The 9632-nt window shown below is 46.9% G+C and overlaps 1 protein-coding gene across 1 annotated transcript in view; it reads right to left on the bottom strand.

Moving 5' to 3' along the window:
* The window catches only part of LOC106810054 (midnolin-like), a 9274-nt gene extending 8494 nt beyond the window's left edge, over positions 1-780 (bottom strand). Inside the window, exon 1 of the mRNA XM_014813319.1 lies at positions 548-780. Coding sequence (XP_014668805.1) covers positions 548-780 — 233 coding nt within the window. The remainder of the gene's footprint in view (positions 1-547) is intronic.
* Positions 781-9632: the final 8852 nt, after the last annotated feature.

The following is a 9632-nucleotide window of genomic DNA, read 5'->3' as shown; positions in this document are numbered from 1 at the left end:
GAGAGAGAGAGAGAGAGCGAGAAAGAGAAAGAGAGAGCAGTGTAAATGTAATGCAGCCGCCTTCCCTTCTCGCTCTCGATCGCTGACAATCGAGCTGTTTTAAGAATGACGTCAGCGGAAACGAAGTGAAACGGCGGATGTAGACTGTGTTGGTTGGTGGGTGGATGGAGACTGTGTGGGGTTGGTGGGTGGATGGAGACTGTGTGGGGTTGGTGGGTGGATGGAGGGGCCTGGGTGGGGTTGGTGGGTGAATGGTGTATGGGGTTGGTGGATGGATGTAGACTGTGTGGGGTTGGTGGGTGGATGGAGGAGCCTATGTGGTGTTGGTGGATGGATGGATGGATGGATGCTGTGTAGGGTTGGTGGGTTCAAGGATATACGAGCTGTCCCCTATTCATTTTCGCAATGTGCGACATGTGCAAATGTGGACAGCTCTGTTATCCTTGGGCGGGGTTGGTGCATGTAGACACATGTACGGCAGATATCACAGCGATAGTGTAGATCGAGTGCAATACTGTGCCGCATATATATATATATATATACTTACTTGTCTTTGTACAACAAGCTCAGTTTGTCTTTGGTTATTTTTAGTTGCTTTGCAACGACCTGCTTCATCAATTGCACGCAGTCTCCACTTTTCAGTACGAGTTCGTGTTCGCCTCCCGTCGTCGGCTGGATGTATAAAGTCACAAGAGAGTCCAACCTCTCCGCCGCCACCGGAGACGCCTGTTCCACCTCCCCTCCTCTCTGTCCTGCACCCACGGATACGTTGGGTTCCATCCTGCCTTGCCACGCACGTATTACCAGCCGCTGGTTTCCTTTTCGGTTCTCACTATGTGTAGTCAGTCGTAGAGCCTGGTCGGGCTAGCACACAGGTAGGTAGCCACAAGTTACTTTCTCACTTCTCACTACGTGAAACAGTCGTAGAGCCTGGCTGGGCTGGCACACCTAAAGAAATGAAACTGAATCAGTGAATGTACAGTGTTGCCACTGTATATGGGGTAATAAACGTCAATGCCGAATGTGTGTGCGAGCGCGCGTGCGTGCGTGCGTGCGTGTGTGCGCGCGCACGTGTTTGTGTGTGTGTGTGCGTGCGTCCGTGCGTGCGTGCGTGCGTGTGTGTGTGTGGGTGTGTCCGTCCAACCTACACGAGTTCTAGCACGTCTGTCGACTTTACAACGCAATGATGCACAACTAACTGCAACACTATATAACACAACGAGCTGATCTCACGAGGAAGGAATGTGGACTCTCCGTAAAACTCTCCTTAATTCTAGCTCTTATCTCTCCTTCTCGCTCTCTCCTTCTCGATACTTCTCTCGCTCTCTCCTTCTCGATACTTCTCTCGCTCTCTCTCTCCTTCTCTTCTTCTCGATCACTTCTCTCTCTTCTGCCCTTGTCTCTCCCCTCTCTCTCTCTCTCTCTCTCTCTCTCTCTCTCTCTCTTCTCTCTCTCTCTCTTCTTCTCGCCACGTTCTCTCTCTCTTCTCTCTCACGTTCTCGATCTCTTCGTCTTCCTTCTCTTCGTCTCTCAACATTTCTCTTCTCTCTTCACGCCTCTTTCACTTTCTCTCTCCTTTCGCCTCTTTTCACTTCCTCTTCTCTTTCCCTCTCTCCTCTCTGCTCTTCTCTCTCTCTCTCTCTTCTCTCTCTCTCTCTCTCTCTCTCTCTCTCTCACGTTTTCTCTCTCTCTCACGCTCTTTCACTTTCTCTCTCCCTCGCTCTTTCACTCTCTCTCTCTCTCTCTCTCTCTCGCGTGCTTCTCGCTCCTCTTCTCTCTCCCCCTTGGTTCCACGTAGACGAGTACGAAGGGCGCCACCTAGCTCTAGTATAAACTATAGACCGCGTACAGTTGCCGCTGGCCAGCGCAACTGTACGCGCGGCTTATATTACTAGAGCTAAGGCGCACCCAGCTCACACAAACACGCACTCACTCAGACGGGGAGCACTGTATGAGCGGGGTCTTGCACACACACACACACACACTGTGACACACACACACATGCACGCGGCGCATGGCTAATGTACGTGTATGTCTGTCTGGCAACGTCCGCTGTTAGCTATATGTGTGAACGAGCGTGTGTGGTGTGGTGTGCGTGTGCGTGTGCGTGTGCGTCGCTGCGTCGTGCGTCGCGCTGTGCGGGGCGTGCGCGTGCGTCGCGTGCGTGGCGTGCGTGCCGTTTGGTGTGTTGTGTGTGTGTGTGTGTGTTGTGCTGTGGTGTTGTGTGTGGTGGTGCTAGTGTTGTGTGTCGTGTGTTGTGCCGACTGGCACTGTGTTGGACTTTCTCTCTCTCTCTCTCGATCGCTCGCTCTCTTCTACCTCTCTCTCTCTCTACCTCGTCGTACGTGGTCTTGGATCTCTGTTATCTGCAGCGCAGGCAGTGTGTCCACAGGCACCTGGGACAGAGTCAGTAAAAACTGAAAATAATATGAACGCACATTCACAAATACTACCGTACCTCTCAATTACAGTTCCGCTGTTTTGTCACTGTATATCAACTTTCCTTCATAAAAACTAACGCCGAACGCTCCCGCACTCGCCGCTGCATGCGAGTGTGCTGTGTCGCCATTATAATGATAATCTAATATATAAAGTTCCAAAAAAAGAGTATAAGAGCGAAGCGAAGGCTTTTTTAGACTCTTTTTTGGAACTTGAGCCTCCAGGGGCCTGTGGTCCTTACCTCCGTTCTCCTCGCTGCGTCTGACACACAAAATGAGTAAACTCTGTCCTCAGCGTGACACGAATTCTCTCACGTGTACGTGCGTGCGTGCGTGCGTGAGACTCACGTTACACAGACCGACACACGCGTGAAACGGACTCAAGGCTTTGCCGATACACTGTGTGTACGTGCGAGTACACGCGCTGCTCGTGGAAGCACACGCGCACAGACGAGCGAAGACACAGAGAGAGAAACAGACGGAACGCACTCGCCCATAAACTCGATATGATTTCTCTCCTAGCCAGCTCTCAGCGCACATGTACGTGCAACACAGGCAGCAATGAGTATAGGCAAGGGAGGGGAAGTTCAACAAACACAGTCAGGCGCAGCGCGCATGCGCAAGAGCGCGGCTTTGTGCGTTGAACTGGGTTCATCGATATATCGCTATAGAAGGGGCTCGCGAAGATCATGCGACGTCGCGAGGAACGCTCGCTCGGTTGCCATGCGCTGAATATATACGAATCAGGAGTAGATAATAGGAAATAATTCCCTATTATCTACTCCTGATACGAATATAACCGTAGAATATGCGTGTAGAATATCTATCCGTAGAAATGTATAGCGTATATACATAGTAACAGGAGTTAATAATGACAAATAATAAAATAACAAAACAAAACAAAACAAATAATAAATTTGGCCTGATAGTAAGTAGATTTGATATGTTATTTCGAGGCCCGCGTGCGCTTAGGGCAGGTTGGGAATGATCGAGCCACGGTACGTATAGATAGATTTGCTGCGAGGGACTCGATATTATGCTTCCATGACAACTACACGACGATATAAGTGGACAGGAGGTCTTCGTAAATAATTCTCGGGGATACACACGCACGCACACATAGGGAGAGGAGAGGGGAGAAGGGAGAGGGGAGAGGGGAAGGAGAGAGGGATCACACATGCTTCTAGTCCGACCCGGCTCTACGACTATTTCACGCCGTAGGAGCAGCAACATAGATGTGAGAATTAGCGAGAAGGTATACTGCGGTTCATATAGAGACTAGAGAAGGAAGAACGCTTCTATGGTTCCCCATATATATATTCCCCGTATGCTTCCTGCTTTGGGCTCGAGAAGGTAGAACGGCTCTATGGGGGTTCTTCTGTAACTAATCTATTTTTGACTAGAGAATCCCGTATAACGTCGAGACAGACCGGGAAAGGTCAGAAAACGAACACAATACATGGTTTATACCAAATGTATAGTTCCTATTTTAGGCTAGAGAAAGGAGAAGCCTGTCTCTACGTGGTTAACAGATAGTTCCTCTTTCGAGCTAGAGAAGGGAAAAAGCCAGCAGCCTAGAGAGGCTTGTGTATGGGGCCTAATGCATGTATTCTGCCTGCAGGCCACGCCCACAGAGGGGAAGGTTCTACTGTATAGTGAATTATCATAATGCTACAGCACACACACGAGCGCTAGTACGCAGGCCTGCGGCAACTGTACACGAGCTCTAGTACTAGAGCTACACACACACGAGCTGGCGTGTGTGTGTGGGGGGGGGGGGCGCACGCGCACTGTACGAGGGGTTACGGTAAAATCTTACTTCGATAAATTATCCACACATACACGATGACAGCAGCAGCACATTAGGTAGCACCCTCTGTAGTGCACGCACGAGAGAGAAAGAGAGAGAGGAGAGAGAGGAGGAGAAAGAGAGGGTGAGAGAGGGGGGTGGAGAGAGAGAGAGAAGGGGGGGGAGAGAAAGAGAGGGTGAGAGAAGGGGATGGAGAGAGAGAGAGAGAAGGAGAGAGAGGGGGAGAAAGAGAAGGTGAGAGAGGAGGATGGAGAGAGAGAGGGGGGGGAGAAAGAGAGGGTGAGAGAGGGGGATGGAGAGAGAGAGAGGGGGGATGGAGAGAGAGAGAGAGAAAGAGAGAGAGAGAGAGAGAGCGAGAGAGCGAGAGGGGGAGAGAGAGAGAGAGAGGGGAGGGGGAGAGTAAGAGGAGGGTGAGAGAAGGGTGGAGAGAGAGAGAGAGATAGAGAAGGAGAGAGGGGGAAGAGAGGGAGAAAGCGAGAGAGAGAGAGAGAGAGAGAGAGGAGAGAGAGAGAGAGGGAGAAAGAGAGAGAGGGGAGAGAGAGGGGGTAAAGAGAGAGAGGGGGAGAGAGAGAGAGAGGCGAAGGGGGAGATAGAGGAGAAGAGAGAGGATGAGAGAGGGGGATCGATGGAGCCCGAGAGAGAGAGAAGAGAGGGGGAGGGGAAGGAGGAGGGTAGAGAGAGCGACCGAGGGAGAGAGAGATAAAACGGCGAGAGATGAGAGAGCGAAGAGAGAGGGGGAAGAAGGAGACGAGAGAGAGAGAGGGGAAAGAGAGAACGTTAGAGTGAGAGAGAGAGAGAGGAGAGAGGAGAGAGAGAGAGAGAGAGAGAGACGGCGGAGAAGGAGAGCGCGAAACGTCTTAAAGTGTCCTCTCGTCTTGCATTCTAATCGGCTCACTCCTCTCAGTGCACAACGATATTTTCGCGGCTTGCGCGCGTCCGCCTTTCATAGCAGCTATCGCAATAACACCGGCATATTCTCCTGGACCATCACACAATTGGCGCGCCGACAAAAACGCGCACACACACACGATCACACATTACACAGCGCAGCATATACACAGCCCACGCGCGCACAACACACACACACGCACACAGCACACACACAGGCCACACACACCAATCGCACACAAGCACACACATACACGACACACACACACCAGCACATACTTGTCTGTCAGTGTCAATGTGGCGACATCGTCTGTAAGCCTACTAACTTGGGACTGGCTTTAATAATTACAGGTAGAATGCATAATCATTTTCAAGATAAATATGTGATACGCCTTGTGAGCATTGCTGGAATAAAAAGAAATTATATTAAGTGTACATCTAGGATGTCGCGTTTTTTACTAAGAAGAGTGGGAGGACACATTCTAGTGTTATGACCGGGGTCACACTATAGTGTTATACCGGGTTCACACTAGTGTTTATGAGCCGGGGACTAATAGTGCTATGACCGGGGGACCATTAGTGTTTAGCCGGGGACACTCAGTGTTATGACGCGGGGACAATAGTGCTATGACTGGAGAAAATAGTGTTATGACGCGGGCACTAGTGTTTTAATGACGCGGGGACCATCTAGTGGTATGACCGGGGACACTAGTGTTATGGCCGGGACACACCATTTTCAACGGATTTTAATCGTAAGAGCGCGGAGGGACATCATAAAACTCAAGGTGAGAATAGTATCTCCATTTTCTGCTGACTGGGGAATAGCTATGAATATGAGTGTAATAAATTCATGCTACAAATTTACTGGCGAATTTATAAGTTAATACACACCCTACGTCTGTGATCTGCTTATTAGAAGGACTTTTCTGGGCTTAAAAGTAATGACACGGACGGGCAACATATATACACGTATTTACAATACGTTTTGCTCATTATTTTTTTCTTTTTTAAAAGAACATTGCAAGTATAAATGCGAGAGCTGTATTTTGATAACTATAAGATACTTCAGCTATCGTACAATTTTTTATCTTTGTAATTGAGAAACTTCACATTGACAACCGCAAGTATTCGAGTATCAGCTAAGTGTTCTCTCTAATAATTAGATTCTCTTATTATCATGCAGAAAAAAAACATTTTGCTCACGTTGCATGTACTGGCAAACATTGGCAATATAACTATATAGATCAACAGCTTCCGGCTTACCGCTCAAGTGACAAATTCACTCTAAACAACTAGATATTCCAGCAACGCAGCACAGCAGAAAAAAAATAGGCTGGAGTTTTAAATAGAAAACTGCAACTTCACGGGCTAGATACCGACAGTATCATGGGCAAAAAATTATGAAAGCTGGACTTTGGCACATAAATATTTGCATAGTAACATAGCAGAAAACCATCCCTTATGTTTGCTATTCACAACCTTCACGGGAGATGTATGTGGGTTGGGTGTCGCGAGAGGAAAAACATTTTTTGTTTGTAGACCGCACGCGCCAAGTAAACTGAAGTAGACATGATATGCTAAATCAGTTGAGTGACTCCGATTGCAATGGTATTGAAAAAGCAGCATGGTCAACAGTTACCCATTGTGTATTGGCAGGTAGCAGCTCTGAATCTTTTTTAGCTATATGGTGCAAAGTTAGGATTAGAGGTGATTACTAACGCAATGATGTATAACCAACAAACCCTTTTTAATTTTGTGGCAAACCTACGCATCACTTAAGATAATTATTTCTAATGTGATCTTTTAGCATTTTTTGTCCATGATCTCCTCTCATTTGTTGAAGAAAGCAAGAAAGGTTTTGACATAGACTGGCTTACTTGGCAATTTTTCTGTTTAATAATCAGATGCAGCAAAATGCCTGCTTACAGCATCGCTTCTGCAAAGGTTGTCCCATTTGCTTGAAAACAACTTTCCTTTTATTGCTGCTTTCTCTCCTGTATTGGTATGTGTTCTGTTTGATGACTGGCGCACGCTTTCTCTTGTTGAAGATATGCTTTCATTGTTTTGTGTCTTGCAATGTCCGCTATCAGAGGTCACCACAATCTCTTCGCAACTCAACGCTCATCATTCGCAATCTATACTTATTTCAAGCTCAGGCGCCCTTTCGCAGGCAGCATTCTAAGCAAATAATTGACCTTTTTCGGTTGCGGGCATAAGCCACGTTAGAAACCCGAGCAATCTGCATGACATCAAGGGCAGTCGGTAGAATGCAGTATGTACTCTTATATCATGAGCGCGAGAAAGCCTGGCTAGCATTCATTTCATGTTTCGGCTTTCAGATTAAGGACCTGGGTCCATACTGGCCACATGCTTTCTTAGTTGTGTTGATGTAAGTAGATTGGTTTGCTTTCGCCCACACTCTGAAGCAAATCTCCTGCATAAATGTCAGAATCGCACGGAAGGTGTGAGTATGCAATGTGGTTGCTTGGGAAGAGGAATGGATTGAATCTGGTATGTGTGTGATCTTAACACTGATAGAAGTATTTTCATCCAGTTATTGATAGCTTGCCTGTGATTAGGTATTAGGAACAATACGTCCTGCTTTCCGGCCCTATACTCAAGTCGTTTCAAGTACTGCCTTTCATAGACCCTTTTTCAGCCTCGCTCAATACATTCAGTTATGGCAGCTGTCCGGGTTTCCTTTACTTTTAGCTTTCCAATGCTGTAAGCTAGTACTATTAGTAGAGCGTCTGCACCGGGTGTCTTATTCCGATTAAACAGTATCAGTTTTGCAGTATTATTTGTGTCAGTGTCGCATATGCTTCTGGCATTTAATCACTATTTTCTGTGAAGTGCTACATTGTTTTGGATTCCATTATTATCCAGGTAGCTTGTTTAATTTGACACATGCGTCTCTGTAAGCGGCAAAACAACCTGACACTATTACGTTTTCTTTCTGAGAGTTCTTATGTGAGTGTAAGACACTGGTGTACGGCACCTGTAAAATCAACATCAGTTTTAGGAATTGCCCACATGATCAGATACTCGTTCTGTTTCCCTCTCTGCCATAGCTTTGAGTGCATTTTTATTTCAAGCAGGATTTTTTTTCATTAGCTGAGCGAGACTTGATTGCTTGGATGGTTGCAGGAATATGTATGGTTCAGCTTCATCAATGCCTGGCGCATTTCCTGCTGAGGCTGCTTCTACAACGCAAGTCGAACCTTAGTGGGTAATGGAGCAAAATGATACATCGTGTCATTTTTATTTCCTGTGTTTCTTTTTAAGACAGCATCAAGAAGAGCGTCCTAGTTGTCTCATTTTCCACGAATGTAGCATACTGCTCCTTATCATTGGCAATACTTTTTGACAAGGTGGCGGCCATTCTTGCAAAAATTAGTGGCCATCTTTCATTGTGAACGCTCCGGCCAATATATCCGCCGCTCATACCGTGTATAACAAAATCAAGCTTCTGCCATTTCCTTCTTGAATGGCTAACATGCTGCTCCAACTTTTTCCCTATGCGTTTTTTCTTATGTGCCTTAGCCACCCCTCAGGAGCTATGGTGGCATGAGTGTTTTCGCAGTAACGAGGCCTTGCGACAGGTATGCATAACAATATTTTACATGGAATATATGCTGTGTAATCTACATTTTCTGTGGTCGGTGTGCATACAACAAGATCACCAGTCTTCTTGCCGAAGCGCATCACAGTTATGGGCTTGGTGATTTCCAAGATTACCAATTTCAGGCATTAGCACATTCTTTTGTTTTGGGTTCTTTTCAGAAAAATATTGCTCAATTTTGCTGCTTCAGTCTATGAACAAGTTTTAAGATGCCGAAGCTAGCTACTTTTGGAGGCTTCGTTGGCAGAAATGCAATATAAATTTCGTTGTCATATTTTCTGCCTCGGCCTGATTATCAGTGGTAGGGCGTAGCTGTTATGCTCTGTTTTCTCTGCGCACGCTCTTCCTACACTTTGACCTAATCCCATGTGGCAGGCAGTCTCAAGTATCATCCGAAACTGGCGAGAACAAGCAGCAACACTCCGCAGTAATCGTCTATGGAAGGGCGCACTTGTTAGAGGAGTATTTCTCCTGAAGAGTTTATTTTAGGTAGCAGGAAAGATTATCTGACATCCTTGAGTCTGATGTTGATGCATGCTACTAGGAATGCGTCGAACTGTGCATTAGAATGAGAGGGTTGCATAATCTACATCACTATCCCTATCACTACAGATTGGTAGTCTGCTGGTTGTAGTCTGTTGTCTTTACATCGGGCAGCTTTTGTGCTTCCTGCGTGACTAAATCGTTGCATATCGGCTTAGACCATGCGGAGCTTTCTGCTTCCTGCGTTACTAGAATGTTGGCGCTGTCGCTTTACATCGGCAGCTTTCTGGTCTTCTGCGTTCTATAATCGTTGCCTGTCCGGCTTTAAAGAAAAAGATCCGCAGCTTTTTCTGCTCCCCTTGCGTGACTAAATCGTTGTCTATCGCTTTAC

This window comes from Priapulus caudatus, unplaced genomic scaffold (assembly GCF_000485595.1).
Source record: "Priapulus caudatus unplaced genomic scaffold, Priapulus_caudatus-5.0.1 Scaffold407, whole genome shotgun sequence".
NCBI classification, from domain to species: domain Eukaryota; kingdom Metazoa; phylum Priapulida; class Priapulimorpha; order Priapulimorphida; family Priapulidae; genus Priapulus; species Priapulus caudatus.
The sequence above is the reverse complement of the archived record's forward strand: the minus strand, read 5'-3'. Positions and strand labels throughout refer to the sequence as shown.